This window comes from Triturus cristatus, chromosome 5_2 (assembly GCF_964204655.1).
Source record: "Triturus cristatus chromosome 5_2, aTriCri1.1, whole genome shotgun sequence".
Taxonomy (NCBI): Eukaryota; Metazoa; Chordata; class Amphibia; order Caudata; family Salamandridae; genus Triturus; species Triturus cristatus.
Window position 1 is genome coordinate 712,918,450 of NC_140588.1, and position 24,291 is coordinate 712,942,740.

The following is a 24,291-nucleotide window of genomic DNA, read 5'->3' on the forward strand; positions in this document are numbered from 1 at the left end:
TTCTGCACATTTCTTTAGCATCTGAAGCAAATTCCCTTTCCTCTGACCAATTTCTTCTGGCCCTGAGGAGCTCACAAAATGGCATGCTCCATTTCAGTGCCTCTGCATGTCCACTATTGGCATGAAGTAAATTGTTGTGCTTGTATGTTGGGCTTTCTATGTATGTGAGTGCACACCTTTTCATCATCAATGTAGATTAGGTATAGTAATGGATTTAGTTGCTCTAGCTTCCGGGATCAGTGAAACAAACCTGCCTCTACTAGACAAACCCTTTATGAATATGCAGTGTAGTGTGGGTGTTAAGAACAATGAGGAAACATTTTGGAGACAAATATATTTGAAATAGTTGCTGGCCATAACCTCTGGACCGGAGAATAATGTCTGTACAGTCAGAGGAGACTGAAAAGGAAAATGATCAGGAAAGATTTGCATATGTTTACAATCTGCAACGGCAGGTAATACGCACGGACTGATGGCTCAGTAGACCAATGCATCCACTACAGGTGCCTGCACTGGTTGCATGGTCAAAAGGTCGAATCTGAGTGGGTCTGTACAGCCTTTCATCTTCCAGAAAATTAGTTCCAGTAAGATGAAGAGCAATAAACATCTGGTATTCAGCTCCAGAATTCGAAGGGTGAATGGCTACTTTATAAACACACACATTATATTATCACATAGGTAGGGCAGTTCCTTATCTTGGCTCCCAAAACTTAACTCTATCAATTCTGTCTGATGGAACAAGTCAACAAAATAGGCAGATTCATCTAACTAGAAACCTCTCAGTGAGGCGAGTAGAAAATTAATTTTATTGGTCTCACTACAGACAGCTCCAGCGGCCTGTTGGAAGACAGCATTATATGCCTTACTCCATAGAGTCAGCCCTTGCTCATGATTGGATGGCTTTTGTGTCAGTCTCAGTAGTCTTGCTCAAGTTTGTTGCTTTCCTCCCTTTCTGTCTTTGACCTGCCAACAGGAGAATTTAGTTGTGTGCCCGGTAGATTAGTCGTTCTTCCTCATCAGAACACAGCATTGAAAGTACAGCCATGTTTAAACACCAGTTTGCTGCCTGTCAGTCCCCCCTGTGGCCAGAAACGCTGCAACAGAAATGTGGAAGATAAAATAACATTCTTGACAGACCTCCATACAAAATTGTTGGCAATGGCAATCGGTCTAGCTTGTATGTAAAGGTAAGCAAAGACCGACTGGCCTTTCCAGTGCTTGTTTCTGATGGGAAGTAGCCTTTACCATGATGGCCGAACCACGTGCAGCAGTTACAATGTGGGCATTACAACAAATGCGTCTTTACCATGCATTCGTTGCCACGCATGTTGTTAGAACGACATGCCTTCTGGAAAGCGGCTTTAGACTTTAAAGTCCAACGCTTTCCCTACTGTTGGGCAGACCAGAGGTGGAATAGTAAATTAAATGTTCCAAAGTCCTGCGGTTTCCCTAGGGCATGTAGTTGTAACAATATGCGCGGTAAAGGATTGAATGATAAAGTCACATTTGTTGTAAAGACTGCAGAGTAAAGGCATGCGTGGTAAAGGCATGCGTTTTTCCGATATACAACCATTTCTTCCAGTTCTTCATACTTGTGCTTACTTCTGCTTTAATCATGCTCTAACTTTCCTTCAGTAATTGACAGCTCAGAATCCAGAGCTGGGATGTAGTCTGCGACAAAGCTTGCATAACTCCTAAAGAGGTTCTCCTGAGGAGGAGAGGGCGAAAGACACAGAAACAGATACTCGATACTGATACATTTAGTGTATATTATATTTTGACACGTTGATTAAACATATAAAGGAAAGAGAGAGACAAAACTGCAGAGCTCATAAACATGACAATGCTGAAGGCCTCGTAAAACCTCATTGTTGCCTTCCATATATTGATTAAAATGTTTAATGGAAAGTATTACCAAAAGGGAATGGGTTATTGATTTGTTGAATTTAATAAATGCTAATACAAGAGGTGGTGGATTAGTACCAGAAAACTAAATGTGATCCTCAGTAAACAGTCATGACCATCGGTCCTGTTACAAAGGAGGTGTTGGAAGTTTCTCATAACCGTAATTCAAGAAGAATAACGATGATGACGTCAAGAGTACATGACCTCCCCGGGGGTGCATTGTAACTCCCATGTTCCCTTTTTTTAGTGACTGAGTCAGACGATTATTCTTGTATAAACCATGGGACTGACCTGAGCCTGAAAGAATAATTTGAGATCATCTATACTCAAGATAAAGCTGAACTGAAATAGATCATATTATCGCAAGCAATGGCGGAGTACGGTGACAAAGGGAGAGAAGCAATCGTTGAATCCTTGGACTGCCAAATGTACTGTGAGGGATTGTTTATTTTAATCTTTACTTGAAGCTTGAAAATCAATAGACCTACCGTAGCATCGCCTAACAATTCTCTATTTTATGCAAGAGACCTTCCTTAGGTGATTTGTGGCACTATACAAAAACCTGAAATAAGTTCATGTCCAAACTGCTGTAACAGAGCATGGGTATGAACTGAGATGCATTGAAAGAGGTTTTCAAAAATATATTAAATAGGAAAAAATATGCTGTATGCTAAAGAAAAGAGCAAGTGGATCCCCACGGCTGAGTGAAACAAATATAGTATGCTTGTAGCTACTTGGAAGTAACCTTCCTTCTGACGGCATTTAAACATTTAATTGAAACATGTGGCCACGCAGTAGCATCTGGAAAACAGGCTAATCACGTCAAGCAAAATGATCAGGGGGATGAAGCACATTTATATGTTAACTATTGTTTACACTCTCACAACAGACTAACGAAATGGATCGGAGGATCCCATGAGAGGGTACTCACCTCGACTACCTCTCTTGTACATGTTAGGCTCTTTGGAATCTCCCATCCAGCTGTAGTCTGTTGGCATGGAAACAGGTCTCAAGTCACCTGGAAACAGCCCAAGAGCCAATTAAAGTGTACAGTGTCACATGGTTATTGCTTTGTAGACAATATGTTGTGTGCATAAGCCAGATAAGAAGTTTAATATCTCCAAAGCTGGTGCTCATATTAGCAGCTGTGCATAATTAAATAGATCCCTCATAAAATATGACGAATTCGAAATGGTGACTCTGCTGATGTGCTTAGATGAAGGCACTAGACACAATATATAAGAAATTAAAGGACAATGCTAATAAACAGTACTAATAACTCAGTGCACGCCATTCACACAACACAAAACACTGGACACCAAGACAAATGATCAATCATGTTCATGGTAGGTGCACCATATGGTCCTGTGGGTTGTGTCTCAGAGTAGAGCCAAATTAGCACTACAAATTAGCACATATGACAAGTTGACATCTGTCACAAATGCAAGATAAATGTGTCAATGTTACTGCATCAGAATTTACATGTAAAAGATCTAGCACAATGAAATACAATTCACAATTGATTATTCAAGGTATGGTACGCAAACTGATGAAACCAAAAGAAAAAGGCAAACATAACTTTTGCATTTCTTCTCAGCACAGAATCGAAGGAGGATGTGGTACAATTGATCACATACAGTTGTAAAATACCAATACCAATGGAAATGCTATAGGTGTGGTTGTTGGCACCTTGAGTGATTTAGGGCTGCTCAGTCCCCATTACCATGTCCCAGAACTTAGACTTTGAGCCTTTGATATAGGACAGGAACATGGGTAGTATGCCCACGTAATATTCACATAACAATCACGTGAGATTTAGCAGCATTGGCATCTAGAAACATAGGCCCCTAACGACTATAGGAGCAACAAATTATTTTAAAAAAAGTTTCACATTAAATTAAGGATCGATCTGCAATGACCAGCTTTTTTCGGTCCTCAGTGTGCCTCACCCTAATTAATAATAGACAAACATCATATTGCTTAGAGGGATATAATATTTGTTGGTGTCCTGAAGAAGGTGGTTCTACTCTGTCAATCCACCGAAACGTGTGACATACCCCTGTTTTCTTGTTAAGTTTGAGTAACAATGAATTATAAGTGGAATAATTCCTAGAAATTGCCCTGTTGATTCCTTCAAATTAACAAACTTTCAATGACAAATGTGTATGTCTTGGTTGATGTGTCGCTCGATATAGCATATTTCTGCAATATTTTTGTCAAAAGCCCAGACTGTTTTTAATATATGAATTTTATTTAATTGTAAATTTGTTTTTTATCGAATGCTTCATTAAATAGATTTTTTATAATTGCCTTTTGGGTCCATTAATGACTGGCATTGAGGAGTGTTTGATCAAGAAAGAAGTGGAGTGTGGTATACTTGAATGCGTGGATTCCTCCAAGAGATTTATTGTGTTGATCTGAATTGCGATTAGATGACTGTGGGACTGGTCTCTTTCAGTAAGTATCTTATTGCCTTTCTAGTACCAGAGTGGCCTGAGTACATAGCTGTGGCAGTTTTTCCAGTCCTTGGGCACACTGCTGTCCATATAGCAGATAGCATCATTTTCATTTTTTGCATAGTGCACATATCAGCCATGTGCTTTTCAGTATGACAGTGATAACACAACCTTTACAGAAGATGTCCAACACGTGCAAATTTAGAGCTGTGCTTAGCTTGCTCAAGTGAAACTACATTCTGTTACTTTTTAGTGTGTAGATGAGGCCTGAAGTCTAATTATCCATCACTCTACAGAACATCCAGTAGAAGTTTAGCTTTGGGGAGCACTTCTATAAACTATTGTTGACTGAACCAAACAACCTTTGCACAATGGAAAAGGATCTCTTCCTTTTGTATCTTTCTGTTTCTTCCAAGTCATTTGACTCCATAAGGATACAAAGAGCACCAGCCTGACATTCAGTGCATGATATCTCTGCTGGAATCCAGTTCATTTCGTTGCTTACTCTGGGGTGTGGATGTCATCAGTTGGTGCTTCACATTACAATTATTCTGAAACTGGTCTCATTTTCCTACCAGACCTGCTTGACACCTTATTTCCGGTCCATAGTTTTTTTTCCCCTAGTTTTTAAATATTTCCTCTGAAGAAACAGGATCATATTCTAGTTTCTCTTCTTTCCTCTCACCTACACGTTTTTGTGCTGAATTCGGGACTGACAGAGGGAAGCAGCATGCCATATTTTACCTATAGCACACAGATTGAACAGTACATGCAGGGGCAAATTACATAGGTTTTGCATATCCCTGGAGCCATGCAAGGGGGCTCAAAGGTGATTCAAAACATAACGCAATGCAGTTCAAATCAATGTGTTGCGTCACTCTGCCCTGAAAAGGCTTTCCATCGGTGAAACGTGGGTGTTCCCATGCATCCACTCATGGATTCTGAAGCATTTCGGATTTACCAATACTGGTAGACCTGGGAATGCGCCAGAATGCTACACCTTACCAAGTGAGGCATAATGAGGATAAATATATTTCTCCTTATTACTTCTTTCTATGTGGGCTGTAGAAGGAAAATGCCTCAAAAGATTGCTTTTGTGATGGAAGGTGTCCCTGCTTGCACAAAAACAATCCTGCTTACAACACAGGCACCCTTGCACCAAGGTGCAAAGGGCCTGTATGGGTGCTAGGGAGCACATTGTGCATCAGTGCATCAGTGCTGGGAAATGACAGGAATGCATTGTATATTTTTAAGTGCGGCTCATTCTTGTTCTTTCCCTATAATGCAGCAATGCGCAGCAAGGTGACGTGCTGCGTTGCGCTGCATAATATCTTAGTAGACATGCCCTATAAGTTTTGTCTTTTCTTTTAAAGACATATTATTAGGATGATCTAACCGACTGAAGTCCATTTTAGGATTGGGAAATCTAGATCTAAGCTATAGTGTCAGGATACCCAAATAATACACTTGCACAGTATGGCTTTCAATTGAACTCATTTACATAGTCATTCGTAGTCCTGAAACTCTGGCTATGGCCTGTCTCTTCTTACCCTAAACAAAGTCAGTAATTTTTCTTCTGAAAAAAGTATAGGAAGGTTTGCCCTATACTCGTTATATGAATTGTCATGATTACAAAAATCACTGAAGCATTCAATTTCACTCTTGTATAATCTGGAGCTGATTATGATTAACAGTTCTTTCTAAGTAACATGAATCATATAATAACATTTTAAAAAGAATGGTGGATTTATCAAATAATTCCACTTTGATTCATCTTGTACAATTCATTCCCAAAATAAAAATAGTTTGGGTTAATCACCAGCTAACTGCTGTACCTGAAACAGTCCTTCTCACACAGTGAAACTCATTATGTACCTTTTCCTCAGCTACTCAGTATTATTCCACAAATAAATAAGTCCACATTTTGAGAGAAATACCCATTTACACCAAAATATGTGAAGGGGTAAAGTCAGTTATTTTGTATAGATAGACAAAGTAAAGTTTGCTAATTCTTGTCACCTTCAAAAACGGTTTATACCCTCCCACTCCTTGTGGCTGAGTGTCCTGCCTAGCTCCTTCTCTCAACGCGCCCTACCGGGGTTGTGTATATGTGTTTATCCGATGTGCGTGTAATAAGCCATCGCTCATAGTGGGAAAAGCTTCTATCATCCGCCGGGCGAACTCGCTCACTGAGCGCCCAATGTCGAGCTTGCAAGTACCTGAGCCTCTCCCAGTCGGGCAGCCTGTACTCCTGTTTGAATTGCTGAAAGGGAATAACGCCGTCCGCTCCATATAGATGGTACAGAAATCGGCATCCTGCTAGTTACCATTCCACGAAGGCCACCTGGTCCATTCCCGGGGCGAAATCCGGATTGTCCAGCAAAGGAGTAAGCGGGGAGGGAAAGGTAGTGAAATCGTGCTTAATATTAGTGCGGTAACACACTTCAAGAGGAACCCGGGTAATATATGAGGCCTACAGGTTAGGGGGTCTATGTTGCTTGCGTTATAAGGGGATCTCCTGCAAAGACTGCGCTGCTACCGCTTGGTCCTGAAACAACCAATGTTTCTCTGATTCCCAGCGACTCCATTCGACCAGATGTCGAAATTGGGCTGCTTGGTAGTAAAGCTGTAAATCAGGAATTCCCAGTCCACCTCTCTCCGGGGGCAGAGTCGCCAAAGTCCGCTTCATGCACGGCTTCCATATGCCATATGAACTAGGCAAGTTCTGATTGGGCCTGCTGCATCCAGCCTGGGGGCGGATGTAGAGGAATAGTGCGAAGGAGATAGAGAATTTGAGGCAAGATGGTCATCTTGACCGCTGCAGTTTTGCCCAGCCCAAGAGAGGGGGTGATATTTCCATTGGCCAAGTTCCTGACGGATCTTTCGACGCAAGGAGGCATAATTGATAGCAATGACTTGCGGGAGGGTGGACGCCAACTGAATCCCCAGATAGGGGATCGTTTCTTGAGCCTATTGAATGGGCAGCATACTCTGAAGATGTACCCGGGTGGATCGTGACAGGGAGAGATCAAGAGCCAACCATTTGTCGGCGTTGACCTTAAACCTAAAGGCCGCGCAAAGGTGTCCAAATCCACTAAGCATGCCGGCAGCGCAGTGCGCGGACTAGATAACAAGATCAGCACATCATCCGCGTACAGACTGATGGTATGGACATAGCCCCCGAACTTGATCCCAGAGATTGCTGGAATTTTGCCGAATCCTCTGGGCCAGCGGTTCCATGTAGGCGGCAAAAAGGAGGGGTGACAGAGGGCACCCCTGTCTGGTGCCTCTCTCTATCAGAAATCTAGTGGACGTGTAGCCATTCACCCGGACGGAAGCAGACGGGAACTTATAACAATTAAATATGTGGGTGCGGAATTTCTCTCCCAGGCCCATCCGTTGCAAAACCCGCTCCAAATACGGCCAATGAACTCTGTCGAATGCCTTCTCGGCATCGATTGTGAGTAGCATATACTCTCCATCCGTGTGAGAAGCCTTCTCAATTAGATGGAGAGCACGTTTCGTATTGTCGATGTTTGGCGCTCCGGAATAAAACCAGCCTGGTCCGGGTCAATAAGTCCGGGCATGTGGGGTGAAAGACGATTGGCCAAAATCCCTGTATATATTTTAAGATCTACATTTAGAAGGGAAATGGGGTGGTACGCACCACACTGAGTCCTATCCTTCCCCAGCTTAGGAGTTACTACTATAGAGGCCTTTAAAAGATCCTGAGGCATCGCCCCGTGTTCGAAGAAGGAATTAAAAAGTTGGGTGAGGAGAGTAGCGAGCCAGGCACAAAACGTTTTATAGAAGATGGCTGGGAAGCCATCTGGGCCAGGTGCCTTTGCAAGCTTCAGCCGGGCGATGGCAGCAATTACCTCCTCGACACGTATGTCCCTATCTAATAGATAGGCCTGTGTCTGAGTCAGGGCCGGGAGGGCGACAGAGTCCAGAAAGTCAGCCCCCTCCGTCTCTTCCAAAGGAGAGGCAGTATAACGTGTAGCATAAAAATCGCGGAAAGCCTCAGCGATGGCACCGTCCTCCAAAACTCACGTGCCGTCCCCCCTGCAGATCTCTCGGACCCCCTGCTTCTGCCGGACCTCACGTAGCTTGTGGGCAAGAAGGCGCCCACACCTATCCCCCCAGTGTAGTAGGCGTGTCTCAACCTCAGGGCCGCAAACTCCGCCCTATCCTGATCCAGGGCTGCAAGTTGTTGGCGTACCGCGTTTAGCTGATGCCACACTCGGGGGGCTCCCGTTCTCTGATGCATCTGCTCCAGCTCTCTGGTCCGTTGTGTGAGGTCATCCCATTTACGCCTTCGTTCTACGGTATCCGCCGCCGATATGGCAATAAACTGCCCCCGAAGGACTGCCTTTAGTGCCGCCCACTATGTTGCCAGAGTTGTGTCGGTGTTAGCGTTATGTGACAGGAAATCAGTAATGGAACTCTGTATTTGTGTTACCACGTCTGCTCGATGTAGAAGAGTGTCTCTAAGGCGCCATACCCTAGCAGGCTGTGATAGGGGTGGGAGGGTAAAAGTAGCAACCACCGGTGCATGATCAGAGAGTGAGGCAACCCCTGTCGCTAGGCATAGGTCTTATGTGCGCGGGAATAGTATGAGTATTCCCGGCCATGTGGATGGAAACTGTGCCAGAAATCACAAAGCCCTAGATCCAGCAATCGTTCCATCCCCATTGCCGAGAGCGCTCCGGCTTGGTGCGTCCGCTGACAGGATCTATCCAGTGTATTATCAAAAACAAGATTCAAATCCCCCCTGATAATATTGTTGCGGTCTGCCGTTGCCGTGATGGCAGTAAGAGCGGATTGGAGGAATTGTTCTTGGCCCTAATTTGGGGCATAAAGGGAGCCCACGGTGAAAGTCATGATGCCCAGGGCGAATCTGTAGGCCAGCAGCCAACCCCTAATTTCTACCTCCTTCTGCAGGACCTCCCCCTTAAACAGCTGCGCGACCAGTATCACCACCCCTGCGGACTTGGTAGGTCCAGAGGAAAAGAATTGCGTTGGGAATTTCCGGGATCGGAGGCGGTGGCAGTCCCTAGCTAATAGGTCTGTTTCCTGCAAAAGGCATAGGTCAGCTTGAGAGTTTTCGAGACATGATAGGACAGCCCTACGCTTCACGGGGTTATTGATACCCCGGACATTGAGAGTTAGTATTTTAAGTGTGGAAGCCGGCATTTATGGTGACTAAAGGAACTAGGCGGTGTGAGCAAGACCCATGAGAGTGCCCGTTAGAAGTGCGGAGTGAGGAGTCAGCATGTGTGCTATTGTCTGGTGGAATTCCGGTGTCCCTCCCGAAGGTGGACATGGAACACTGGATTCCCCCCAAAAAAGTCCCCAAATACAAGAACAGTAAAGGCAACAGGGAAGAAAAGTGTATAGTAACCAATTGTCCTCCACCTCCCGGTGAATGGAAAGACTGCATCATGGGGTAAGTAGCCTGCGGTGAGACACCCCCTCCCGCCGACGACCCGTGTAGAAACAGTTAACTGGCCGGTCCCTTGTTGTTGCCGGGGTCAACCAGACTGGGCGCCGGTCAGTTCCGTGGAGACAGTCTCAAGAGCTGCCTGCTGGCCTTTGAGTATTTCTGCCATTGGAGGTTTCCTGGTGTGCCGTCGACGGCCCGGTTGATGCCATCTGGGCCGTGAATCATTTAAATCTGTTGGGAGATTGTCGTCATCGTTATCACCCGCTGGGAGCTCCACTCCCAGCAGCCTGCCTGCCTCCGACAAGGACCGCAATTGATAGAGCGTATTGTCAGAACGAAACACCAATCGGAAAGAATGGCCCCAACTGTAGAGGAATAGTGCGAAAGAGATTGAGAATTTGAGGCAAGATGGTCATCTTGACCGCTGCAGTTTTGCCCAGCCAAGAGAGGGGGTGATATTTCCATTGGCCAAGTTCCCGACGGATCTTTCGACACAAGGAGGCATAATTGATAGCAATGACTTGCGGGAGGGTGGACGCCAACTGAATCCCCAGATAGGGGATCGTTTCTTGAGCCCATTGAATGGGCAGCATACTCTGAAGATGTACCCGGGTGGATCGTGACAGGGAGAGATCAAGAACCAACCATTTGTCGGCGTTGACCTTAAACCTAAAGGCCGCGCAAAGGTGTCCAAATCCACTAAGCATGCCGGCAGCGCAGTGCGCGGACTAGATAACGAGATCAGCACATCATCCGTGTACAGACTGATGGTATGGACATAGCCCCCGAATTTGATCCCAGAGATTGCTGGGTTTTGCCGAATCCTCTGGGCCAGCTCCACTCCCAGCAGCCTGCCCGCCTCCAACAAGGACCGCAATTGATAGAGCGTATTGTCAATACGAAACACCAATCGGAAAGGATGGCCCCAACTGTAAGGGATATTGCGTTGCTGGAGATGCACGGTGATTGGTTTGAAGGTTCTGCGTTTGTGAAGGGTGAGGGCAGAGAGGTCCTGAAACAAAACCAGCTGTTGGTCGCGGAAAAACACTGGATGCATTTGGCGGGCCTTTCGCATTATGTCCTCTTTGGTGCAGTAGTCCTGGACACACACTAATATGTCCGGTGGAGGGGAGGATGGCGCCTGCGGAGGCTCCACTCTGTGAGGTTGATCGATACGCAGCTCTGCCTCGAGAGGCCTGTCCAGAATGTGATTAACGAGCTGCCTTGTGTACCTAAAAAGGTCCTTCGAATCGTCATCCATCTTCACTCCGCCAATCAGTATATTGTGACGCCGAGACCGGTTCTTCAGGTCCTCGACGGGCGTTTGTAGGTCGACCTGCTGTTCATGGATCCTGAGGACTTCCTGTTGCAGCGCCGCCAGCTCCGTGTCCCGTCCGTCACTTTTGCCCTCCAGCTCGGCTACTCTCTCCACAATGCTGTCCACATCTCAGCGGACCTTTCTGAGTTCCGCCGTGAACTCCCGCTTGAGAGTTTGAATATCGTCCCTCTGGGCTGCAAACATGGACTCCAGGAAGGCCTTGGTAATCGGTTCTGCGCCTTCACCCTTCTCGGCTGCTGGGCGGGCTCCACCGGTCGCCATGTCGTCTGGTTGCTGACCAGCCTGCACCATCACAAACAGGTCCTTTAGAGTTTTGTCCTTGCGCCCCTTGGGAGGGACCATAGCGTGCTGCACTCAAGGCCAAGAGGAACTCCAGAGGTCGGTATCTCCCTCCTCCCTGCTCTCCTCACTGTCTCAGGAGGTCAAGATTGGGGCGTCTTGTTCTGGCCCAGCGCCCAGCAGCTGCGGGAGCCCAAGCCACACGCCGTCCATGGCAGACTCCTCAGCGCGCCCCTGTTATACATTTTTAAAGAATAAACTGCAACATAGCACCTAAAAGCATAAAGCACCAACTGTGCCCATCTGGTCACGCTGGGCAAGTCAATAGTTCAGGCTGACTGCGATGGAGCACGGGTCGGTCACTGTCCCAGATTAGCCCCAGTGAAGTTCTACCTTCTCAAGTTTTGTGCCAAGAACCCAATTTGTGTTGGAGAAGGTCACGAAGGGCAAGGATACCATTACGGGCGGCAGCCAGTGCCATCCAAAGAACAGGTCGGATGTAGCAAATGAGCAGGCTGGTCCTTCGAGTTGGCGGTCTCCTGTGGGCTGTTGGTGCTGTTGTGCAAAGAGGCAAGCTAGTGGCGACTCCCGCTCAACTTCTGTGAGAGTGATGCAGTTCTACTCACACCAAGGGTCCAGGACCTGAGAGGCTGCACCTGGGGCTCAGGAACTCACTGAAGACGGGTCCATGAGCGGTTGAGGAACCTTTTATGCCCCTGAGACATAGATGAGGAGGCCAGAAGACTAGCTCTTTGAGTCACTGTGGGGTCCTGGGTTGAAGATGAAGTTGCAGTTCCACTTTTTTTTCCCCAGGGAAGACGTTGGCAGGTCAGCAATGCAGGGCATCAATTCCTTCAGAGCAGCAGTCTAGCAGAGTGGTAGTCCTTATAGCAGCACAGCAGTCTTTCTTCCTGGCAGAGCATCCACAAGTCCAGAAGTGTACTGTAGAGTTAGTGTCTGAGGTCCTTCTTTTATACACAGTGCATTTGAAGTGGAGAGAAGCTTCCAGTGGCATGCCTTTGAAGTGCACAGATGCCCTGCCTTCCCTGCCCTCGCTCCAGGCTAACTGCAGGGTGTATGCAGACCTTTGTGTGTAGACAATACACAGCCTATTCAAGTGTAAGTGGGGCTGCAGCCAGCTCCTCCCCGCAGTCCTACCAGTTCTAGCCCATCCAGTCACACCTAAGTTCCTATTGGGTGTGGCTGTCTGGGAGGAATACACAAAGACCCACTGTTACTCACACCCAGTCATGTGACCCAGAGACAGGCTGCAGGCACCAAATGGCTAAGGCAAGAAAATGGCAACTTTCTAAAAGTGGCATTTTCAGAATTGTAATTTAAAATCTGGCTTCACCAAAAATTAGGATTCCAGAGACACCAAACATGGACTGGTTATCTTTTCCCATTTGGAAATTACACTTATAAAATGTAATAAGGTAACTCCAATGTTATCAGATGAGAGATGCGTTGTGGTAGAGAAAAAAAACTTTGAGAGTTTTTTCACTACCAAGACATTTAAAACTTAAAAGTACATGCCCTACTTTTTAAATACATTTCACCCTGCCCAATGGGATGTCCAGGGCCTGCACTAGGGGTGACTTCTATGTATTAAAAAGGAAGGTTAGGTGCAAAAGGTTTATTTTGCCAGGTCAAAGTGGCAGTTTAAACTACAAACACAGGCTCTGCAATGGCAGACCTGAGACATCTTTAAACTGCTACTTAAGTAGATGGCACAACCAGTGCTGCAAGCCCGCTAGTAGCATTTAACTAACAGGCCCTGGACACATGTAGTGCCACTTTACTAGGTACTTACAAGTAAATTAAATATGTCAATTGGGCATAAGCTATTGTTACCATGTTTTAGCAAAAGAGAACAAGCAGTATATCTAAGGACCAAAGGAGCTGATTAACATATGTATTGTCAAAACATGCATAATTTGCAGTAATTACACAACATGGCTGCATACTTCTGTGACATTACACGTAATTAAGTGCCATGGATCTCACACTCAACAAATTCCCCAAACAGTCCGTTCTGGTAAAAATTAAACTAGAAAATGCCATTTTTCAGCTGATCTCCAGTTGCCTGTGTTCAAAACACCGTAGCTCGCATTTAGATTTTGAGTTTTACTCTAAAAAATTAACCAAATTGTCTGCTAGGGTGAAAAATTGCCCTGAAATGCAGCTTGCATAATTACCTGAACGGTATACCTCACAATAAAATTTATCCCCGTAATTATGCAATGTGTCATAATGGCATAATCTTGGTAATTTCACATAAATTCCATTATGCAAAATTACTAAATTTATGCCATTTACACCCTGGCCTAATTTAAAGCAGTAACTGTATTGTACCTCAAAGTGCGAGAAAAGAAAACAAGAGCAGAGTCTCAAGAGACAATAGAAAAGGTGTCAGCATGGTACAAGAGTCAGATAAATCGGAATGAACTGGAGAATCAGTGGTTCAAGTCAGAATTGAGTCAAGAGCAGAAAAGAATGCTATTGTTCAGTTCCAATAGAAACATACAGAATCGTACAGTCCAGTAGACATTCATACATACCTACGGTTAGACCTGGCATCCTTGGTGTGGCTTCCCTTGAATTTTTGCCTCCTGACCTCCTGTTTTGCTGACTTTATTTTTGCTGGCCTTGGGATTCTGGGCACTTTGCCACTGTTAGCCAGTGCTAAAGTGCAAATGCTCTGCACTCTAAGGATGGTAACACTTGTTTATCCACAATTAGCAAATTTAATTTACTTGTAAGCCCCTAGTTAAGTGCACTATATGTGCCCAGGGCCTGTAAATTAAATGCTACTAGTGGGCCTGCAGCACTGATTATGTCACCCACTCAATAGCTATTTAAACATGTTTCAGGCCTGCCATTGCAGAACATGTGTGTGCAGTTTTAAACTGCCATTTCGACCTGGCAGGTTAATCTACTTGCCAGGATTAATCCTTCATATTATCACATGCAAGTCACCCCCTAAGGTAGGCTTTAAAGTTGTGTACTGTATTTAAAAGGTGGGACATGTACTTTTCATTTCTCACTACTGCAAGTTCTATCTCGCCCATGGGTTAACATGGGGATTGCCTTAAACATCTCTCAAGTGTTATTTCCCATTGGGAGCTGATAGAAAAATTGAGTTTGGTGTCTCTGGATTCACAAATTTAAAACACACCTTTTAGTAAAGTTGGTTTTAAATTGCAGGTCTAAAAAAATGGCACTTTAAAAAAACTGGCATTCTCTTACTTTAGCCATTCTGTGCATCTGCCTGTCTCTGAATACTCGCCTGGGTTAGGGTGACAGCTGGGCTTTGTTCATTCCCGCTAGACAGTCACACAAAGGGAGCTGGGGTGTGGCATTTGCATCCTGATGGCCCATCGCCAGGCTGATGGGCCTTCCTGAGGTAGACTGGGAGGGAGAAGCTGAAACCTACACCTGAATAGGGCGATGCCTGTCCCCACAATGAGCTGCATACTCCCCTACAGTGCGTCTGGAGCCAGGGAAGGAAGGACAGGTACCTTGTGAGGTTCAAAGGCCTCTTTGATGTATCCCCCACTTTAAAGGCACATTTGGGTATAACTACTGGATCTCTGGCACCCCCAATTCAGTTCACTTTTGGGCCCTGAGGAGACTCTGCCAAGAAGAGGGGCTGTGCTTCCAGGAGGGACTGCCACTTAGCTAACTGCTGTGCTGTGTTGGCCTGCTGCCTGCTGATTGCTGCCACTTTGCAACTTGCTCTGATGTGCTGGCCTGCTGCCTCGTGCAGTGAGAAGTACTGAACCTACTCAACAACCTCTCAAAACCTAAAGTAACTCCAAGGTCTTGTTGGCTTGGCCCTTGCTCACTGAAGTCTGAGGTCCATAAAATACTTCATTTGTGCTGCATTATTGCCTGTGCACACATCTGTGCCATTAAACCATGAGGATTGTTGTGCCTGCTGCTGGACTTGGCATCCAACCCATGTCTGTGCTGGGTGCCTACAGGGATTGCCGACATCTGCCTGGTCCACGCAAGATCGCCACGTTCGCTGACTTCCCTACAATCGTGCTGCCCACAGGCAGTACAGTGCCTCTCATCCCCCCTCCCCTACCAGGTTCGGAAGAAGGGGTCATCTGTAGTCTGGGTGCCAATCGAGAGAGATCACTGCGTCTGATTCAACGGCGCATGAGGACAGCCGAGCGTGGTCTGTCCATCTCATTGAGCCCACCCCAGCAAAGAGATCTCAGTGCGGGTGCTGACAGTGAGAGAGGAACCGCCACACCTGCTTCATCGATGCAGATCACCACAGCACCTTAACCACCTTCTTGGTTTCCCCCAACAGGTACTGTGCACAGACCCTTGAGGTCTCAGGAGCCGCTCTACATGGCCTCACAGCAGATGGACTTACCTGGAGGCACCGGTCCCGAGAGCACTGCTTTCCAAAGCACTGCTTGCACATCGCTCTATTGGTTAGAACATTGCCAAGTCCCCGACGGGACTGTAAATACCTGCATAGAAGTTCTCAGGTGCTTCCAACACTGTACAGATCTACATGCTTTGAAACGCCTATATCTTGACAACATTAATTGGATTTTTGTTGTTTTGGTCCTATTTTAATCTGACGTGTATGGAGTCTTTTCGTGGTGTTTTCACTGTGTTACTGTAATTGATGTATTGCACTAATATTTTACCCATTGTCTCATATGTTAAGCCTGACTGTTCTGTGCCAAGCTTCCAAGGGTGATCACAGGTTAATTTAAGGTGTATCTGTCTTTCCCTGACTAGATTAGTTGGTTCTACCTTGCTTGGTGTATACCTTAGCCAACCAGGAACCCCCACCTGCATGCATATAAACTTATATTCTTGGAGTAACTAGAAACAAACAAGGGCTGCAGTTAGATGTGGTACTAAGATGGACAAAGTATCCTCTCTTGCATCTCTAACTAGCAGTTGCACTAGTCCTCTACCTCCATTCCAGCAAAGTGTGTTCACTTCCATCTAAGTCTGACAAAATCTTTAAAATAAGTTTCTTTTTTTGTAAAAGAAAATAACATTTTCAGATTGCTGCCTGTAGAGGAACTATTTTCATGGCGCACAGACAAATATTATTCGTCGGTACACTAGGTCATCATGATTTCATTTCACATTAGGATCTCCACTGAGCTTTACAGAATGTTATTAGCCACGTGTTTATAATTCAAAAACTTTCTATAGTGTTTAGTATTAGCATTTCCACATATTACAGAAAATGTTCACTGAACATACAACACAAAGCAATTCATGAAAACCCATTTCAGCCAATACACTTATGCAACTACAGGGACACCTACTTGAAGACACTATCAATGGAAAAATATGAAATTCATTATGTTATCTACTGCAGCATAGAATGAATTATATCTAGGCCCACGCCTAGAATTGCATTAAATATTGCTTAGTTATGATCATGACATAAAGAATTTGTACATTTTCTTTCGGTGTAAACACACTTGGTGTCCCCCACTACAACTGATCAAATCAAACGTGCATTTTTTTCTATTTTCCTCTAGCAGTGCCAAAATGGCAGCCAGCTTGGTTGCTAGTCGTAATCATGTTTCAGGTAAAAAGAATGTCTAACTGTAGGATGGGTCAAGAATGACGTCAGAGCACAAAACCCAATCACTCACTTCAAGAAACATATTATGTGCAAAAAGATTTAGACTTGGCTCAATTTAAGGGTCATACAGACTACCTAGAAGGTTATTAGTTTTATTAATTAGCAAGTTAAGGTTTATTCCATAAGCTTCTGATATCTAGCTTCTGAATATCTAGTGCATGGCAAATTCAGCAAACATGCTTATGAAATACCAAGCTGAAGGAAAGTTATAACACTATGCATTGACATACACTGAGGAGTTGGGCAGCAAAGATGGATGCAACAATTGTGATTCGACTCACCCCAAATGTGTTTAAAGACGCACGGTTAAGCCACATTATTGGCCCACACGAGGTAGGATCACATCTTACCATGTTCAGGTAGGAAAGCCAGAGACTGCAACTGTTACATGCAATAAGATTCTACCCTTCCCCTCAAACAAATATAAGATAATACATTATCATAGTAGCATAATATATGAAAATAAAAGAGCACTTTTGATACAGACAGGGTCAGATTACTATTATCATATTTACTATTCATGGTAAAGATGAGCACTACATTTTTCTCACCAACATATTCTGCATATTTAACGGTGTGCTGCCCAGCAGCTTTTAGGTGCCAAAAGAAAGGGAATTACGGCAACGTTACAAAGAGACACAGTAGTAACAGTTCTAGTAACACAATTACCGGACATTCCTATTCACTTTAGCATATGCTAAACGACCCTTATAGTCTTAGATAAGATCTCATATCCAGTGCGTCCGTCTGTATGTGCAGGTTACATCCTGATGCAAGCTCACTTTGCATATTTCCAGTTGTTTGTCCCTAGGGGCTCTGAAAAACCACAGAAAGTGTGCAGAAATGTTGAAATACCAAGCCTGCTAGAAAGATCATTAAATACAGAATATGACTCTTTACATCGCGAGTCATTACTCCACTTGCCATTACAACGCGGTCGTTGTAACCACTCAATTCCATTACTACGCCAGTCGTTACATCGACTTGCAGTAGATGGCGTGCTGACATTAGAAATGTATAATTTACTATTCCAACTCCAACCTACGTAACCGTAAGGAAGGTGTTGGAATAGTTAACTAGACTAATGCTAGCACGCCATCTACCGCAAGTCGATGTAACGGCTTGCGTAGTAATGGCATTGCATGGTTACAACGCGGTCGTTGTAACGACCGCTTTGTAACGGCATCGTGATGTGATGCCCGCGTTGTTAGGGTTGTTTCCCTTAAGTACATGATAGTGAAGCAATTGCCACAGGAACTCACATAGGGCACTACAGGTTTGATCCATGAATATTATAGGAATGGCTCTGCGGCGTTATACTTTTTCTATGTGGCCTTGCACCACAGGCCTGTTTTTCTTTCAGACAGGAACACCCACAAGTGTGATGGATCTTTGGAGAATGCAGGAGGAGGTCCAAGGCTCCCGTAACCCCACTGGCTCCTCCCTCGCAGGTCTTGTGCTGCACAGGAGCTGGCATCAGCTTTTCTGCTCCAGCCAAGGCAGGAGCAACTCCTCTTCTGCTCACACTAGTAGGTGGGAGCTCCTGCACTGTCCTCTGCCCGTGCTGAGTACAATCAGGGAGTCCAGGGGTTGGAGCAATCCATACCCTCCAACAAAGGGTACTGGAGAAGGCAATGCACTTGACGTGGCCTTGCAGCTGTCCCAATGGGTCAGAAGAGCCCCCAAGGACAGGAATCAGAATGGGCAGTTGCCCGAGATATCTGGTCTCCTTTCTTTGTTCATTCAGACCAGGACCGCCCCTGCCTGGGTAGAGTGTGACTAGCTAATTATCAGATGTTAATTTCCTCCCTGTCTCTTCTTTTCTCAGAAACTGAGTCAATCACTGTTGATTGCTCATTGTGAGTGGGAAGGCTTCTTTCTCTCTGCTAGGGAGCAGAGTAATTAACTTTGCATAGAAGAGAGGGACAAAGGTATGAAATCTCATTATGTGCTGAAACCGAAAAAATATGACAAATCCCAAAATCCCATTAGATATGGGTGTGGGTTATTGGGCACTGCAAATTGAAAGTCATGTGCATATTTTACCCCAGTTTGATACCTCACTGAACTTTGTAGAGCTCAGTGGAGTGAAACTGTGATTTAGGGCAGATCTTGCCTATGTATACAATGCAATGAAAACACCATAGATTTTCCAGTAAGCAAAATAGACCTACTGTAAGAAATTGGGTTATTGAATGAGGGGGTTAAAACACTACTCAAGCAACAACCACAATCCTTTTTCAGAATAAACAACACAAAAGCCACTAAATCAACCTGTGCTTAATCCTCTGGAAGCTTGGCACAAAAACATTTAAGCTTAACATAGAGACACTGTGCAAAGTATTTATGCAGCACACAAACAGTAATAAAGTGAAAACACAACATAAGAAAAATCCCACACCAATTTAGAAAAATTGAGTAAAATCGTATAAATAATTTGACACCAAATTTAAATCCAATTGATAGAACCACATTTTAGTGAAAAATGGCACCTAAAAGATCAAGGCGCCAACCGTGGACATCCATTGTGTGTAAGAACAGGGCATAGTCAAAAGTTATGGTCAACCGAGATGGAGAGCAGTTCGGACACATGATGTAGACTGGGGCTGGTCTTAGCGTACTTTCGAATGTAAAAAGAAGTCAAACAAAAGTTCCTGAGAAGATAAAATTCAGTTGGGCAAGGCAGCCAACGTTTTAGGAAGAGGAGGTGTCATAGTTGGGGAACGACTGGATGAAGTCGATGTGAAGATTTCTATGTTTGGACTTTGTCACTTTTTTTGGAAGTCTAAAATCTCCAGTGGAATAAACCTGCAGGCTGTCGTTGATGAGGGTGTCACAAGGCTGGATACCCCTTTCGAGAGGAACCGTTGAACAGGATTTGCTGTTGTGAAGAAGAACGTAGCGAGAGCTACCATGAAGTCAGGCTGACCAGAGATGCATCTTGGGCAGATCTGCGACCAGATAGGTCCTGGTCTACTGTTGGTTCTCAGGCCACATTTTGGTGGAAAAGTCTCAAGTTTCAGATGTTGACAGTTTGGGCACCTTGAGCATCACTTTCCAGGGACCAAGACTGTTGGGGCACCACTTGAAGGAAAGACTTACTTTAGGTCAGGCGCAGGGTTCAAAGTTGTTGGAGCTTTTGTGTCCCTGTAGCTCAGAGCAAAAGGTCAGTCAACTAGCCCTTGGAGTCCTGGGTTCAAGCAGCAAGGCAGATCTCAAGCAGCAGGGCAGACCTCTGAGATGCATGGCAGGCCTCAAGCAGCAGGGCAGTCCTCTGGAATACAAGGCACATCTTTTTAGTGTCCTCCACATTTCCTTAAGTGAATTGAAGAGTTTGTCTGAGGGTCCAATATTTATACCTGGGGCCAGCCTTTGAAATGGGAGAGACTTCTAGGCTATCCCGCCAACTGGTTTTGTAAATGTCCTTCCTTCCCCTCCCCAGGCTCCAAATTGTCTAGGGTGACAATGAGCTGGCGTCAAGTTCCCTGGGGACAGCCATTTGAAATGTAAGTTGGGCAGAGAATAGCTCTGCCCTACCCATCCTGGCAGTATGGCCTATTCTGCCATCAACTAGCACCCCCATTTGTCTCACTGACTGGGAGGAAAACACAAACTTCGTCCAACTATTCACAGTAATGTGACCCAGGACACAGACTTCAGGTACCCAATGGTTGGGACAGGACAATACCAACTTTCTAAAAGTACAGTTTTCCAAACTGGGATTTAAATCCGTCTTTACCATTAAAGAGGATTTTAAATTACAATTTGTTTGAGACCAAACATGTCATTTCCATCTGTACCAGTACATGCCTTATTTTTAGAATATAAGTCACCCTGCCCTATGAGCTGTTCAGGACCTACCTTAGGGGTATCATATATGTGTTAAAAAGGAAGGTTTAAGCCTGTAAAAGGGTTATTTTGGCAGGTCAAACTGGAAGTCTGAAACTTCACACAGGCTGCAATGGCAGTCCCGAGACATGTTTTTAGGGGCTACTTAAGTGTGTGCCACAATAAGTGCTACAGGCCCACTAGTAGCATTTAATTTACTGGTCCTGGTCACACGTTGTATCACTTTACTAGGAACTTATAAATACATTAAATGTGACAATTAGGTGTAAACCAATTTTACCATGTTTAAAGGAGTGAGAACATGTGCTTTAGCACTGGTTAGCAGTTGTAAAGTGCACAAGAGTCCTAATGCCAACAAAAACGATTTTCAGCAAATTATAATAATATATTTTTTTAAACTTTATTTATTAATTTTCAGCATAGTGATCATACATTACAGACTTTGAGTTAATGATTACATATGTAAGCAAAACGATAATTACATATTCATCTTGCTGGCCTCACATCTACTGCGCTTTCAGAGTTACGGCGGGAGTCATTTATATGGAATTGTCTCATTATAACATATCCTTCCGTTAACGATATATTCACATAGCATTGCAGACATTACTTACAATTCTCAAGGGGAACAGTCACTACTTAGCATGCATATCTTTCACCTTTCATAGACTGAAATAGTAAACAATGATATTTACAAGAAAGGCCACACAATGGATTACAGCGTGAGTTCGGGACTCTTCTCGTCACAATCTAGTTGAGTTTATGCTGTTGAAGGGGGAGAAGTGGGGACGGTGGCAATGTCAAGTTCTGCTTCAGAGGGAGTGCCAGAGGGAGCCTCCGCAGCTTGCGCCAAGAGATACTGCTTAAGGGGGCCCCATATGTCCTTAGGTAGAGAAGAGCGGGGGAGTCTTTCAGCATATATAGTTGTTCCTATAGGAGATCATCAAGCCATTCCTTAATTTTGAGGGCATGTCCCCTACCCCACCTACATGCTACTCTGCGCTTTGCTAACAACAATGATATAGTAATGTATCGCGTTGTGGCTTAGGGATCTGTTCGTTGTAACCTAAGAGTGCCATTAGGGGAGTATGTTCTAGTGTGAGGGATGTCATACGTGCTAGGGCCTCAAAGACCTGTGTCCAGTATTCCATTATCTTTGGACATTCCCAGGACAGGTGGAGGAACCCAGCACCGGGACCATTACATCTATCGCAACCGTCTGTGTCCCTTAATTTAAACCGAATAATCTTGGACGGGGTATAGTATGACTGCTGTAAGAACTTATAATGAATTATACGTAGTCTGCATCTAGCGGATATGTGTGCAGTTTGCAAGCAACAATACTTCCACTGTTCTTCCGTTACTTAACTTCCCAGGTCTGTAGTCCAGTGTGCACGGGCAGTGCTAGAAGGCTCTGGACACCATGTGCGGATATTACGATAGAGGGTGGATACCAGGTGCCTCGGGCTCGCAGGCCCCAGCATTTGGTGGAGCAGCTCAAAATTTGCAGGCTCCGGAGGGAATTCCGGGATAATGTATCTCATTCTCTGTTGCAGCCGTACATATAAGAAGAGATCTAGGAGAGTGGGCTGTGTCCCTTGGAAAAACTGATCGGGTGAGCAAAATGTACCATTGCGAAAGAAATCTCCCCATTTAGTGACGTGCAGGCGTTCGCAGACTTTGCGAAAGCCCTTCTCCTGGAATAGAGATATATGGGGTGATAGGACAGGGCAGCAGTGAGGAATATAGTATTGGAGCATAGAGTAGGCCTACAATGTTATGCCATGCATCCACTGTGCCCGTGACAGTGGTTGGTACAGTGTCTCGGGCGAGGGGGTGTGCGAGTATCATCCGATCAAGAGGGACAGCTACCCAGTGTTCTGCCACCACCTGCGGCATGTATGTTGGTGGGTGGATCCAATAGTAAGCATAGTGGGCCTGTGCACACGCAAAATAGAGTTTGAAGTCCAGAATGCCAAATCCCCCCTGCTCATAGGGTCTTATGAGTGTCGCCCATGGTGTCGGCAGTTGATTGCCACCCCAGGACAGTCGTATGAGTTCTGTGCGGAGTGTTTTGAAAAAATGTCGTCCAGGATTATAGGGAATATTCATGAAGAGGTACAAGAATTTGGGAGCACTACCATTTTTATCAAAGAAGCTCTGCCGGCTATCGAGAGGGGTAGGGAGATCCAGCGTCTGACATTGCTGGTTAGGCGTTCTTTGGTAGTACCGGAATTGAGGCGAAGCAATTCGTCCCAGTCCCCGGAAATTTGAATCCCCAGGTATCGCAGGTCAGCACCATTCTAGCGGGTAATCTATGGGGAATTTGGCGACCGCGGGTGTTAGGGGAAAGATTTGCGACTTCCCCCAGTTAATGTGAACTCCAGAGAGTTTTCCAAAAATGATGAATTCTCATGGCAGAGGATTAAGGTTGTGTTGAGGGTCTCTTATATAGAGTGTTAGATCATCTGGATAGAGGGAAATCAGGATTTGGCGCAGATTAAATTGTAGTGCCTTCTCCTGGTGATGCTGGCGCAGCTTACATGCCAGGGGCTCGATTGTGAGGGCAAATAATAGGGGGGATAACGGGCAGCCTTGTCTAGTGCCTCTCGAGATGGGGAACACCGTCGACAAGCGGCCATTTATAAGCACCTTAGCTGTGGGACGTTGGTACAATAACAGGACACAAAAAGAGGGGGAAAACCCATGTGTTGCAGTATTCCAAGGAGGTAGTCCCATTCGATTGAATCGAATGCCTTAGTGGCATCTAAGAAAACTGCAGCCAAGGGAAGCTCAGGTGCTACGTTGTGAAGAATGGAGAATAATGTGCGGAGATTGTGTGTGGTGGCGCGGCCGGGGACGAAACCTGACTGATCAGGGAGCACGAGTTTGTCCATCAGGAGGATTAATCGATTCGCTATGACCTTGGCTAATATTTTCGTGTCACAATTTAGGAGCAACTGTGGTCTGTATGAATTGCAGGAGGTGGGAGTTTTGCCTGGCTTCAAAAGGGACGTGATCAGTGCTTCTCACATTGATGGGAGAAGCGTACCACACTCTAAGGATTCTTCATACAGCTCCTTCAGAATAGGAGACATGATATCTAGATATCTTTTATAAAATTCGGCGGGGAGGCCGTCTAAGGTCGGAGCCTTGCCAGACTTTTGCTGCATTATTGCCTCGCGAATTTTGTCCAGTTCAAATGGAACACATAGGAACTCCCTCTGGTTGTTCCCCAACCAGCCCAATGCCACGTCCCCGAGGAAACCATCTAGTTAGAAATTATCTCGTCACTGCGATGTATATAGTGTGGAGTAATGTGTGGTGAATGTTGCTAATATGTCCGCTGTGTCTCTGTGTGTCTCCCCTCCAGGCCCTG

At 45.1% G+C, this 24,291-nt stretch overlaps 1 protein-coding gene across 1 annotated transcript in view; it reads right to left on the reverse strand.

The window, feature by feature from the left end:
- The window catches only part of LOC146829166 (connector enhancer of kinase suppressor of ras 2-like), a 1,989,112-nt gene that overhangs the window by 870,378 nt on the left and 1,094,443 nt on the right, over positions 1 to 24,291 (reverse strand). Inside the window, exon 12 of the mRNA XM_085606439.1 lies at positions 2,839 to 2,923. Within this exon, the coding sequence (XP_085462565.1) occupies positions 2,839 to 2,923 (85 nt within the window). The remainder of the gene's footprint in view (positions 1 to 2,838; positions 2,924 to 24,291) is intronic.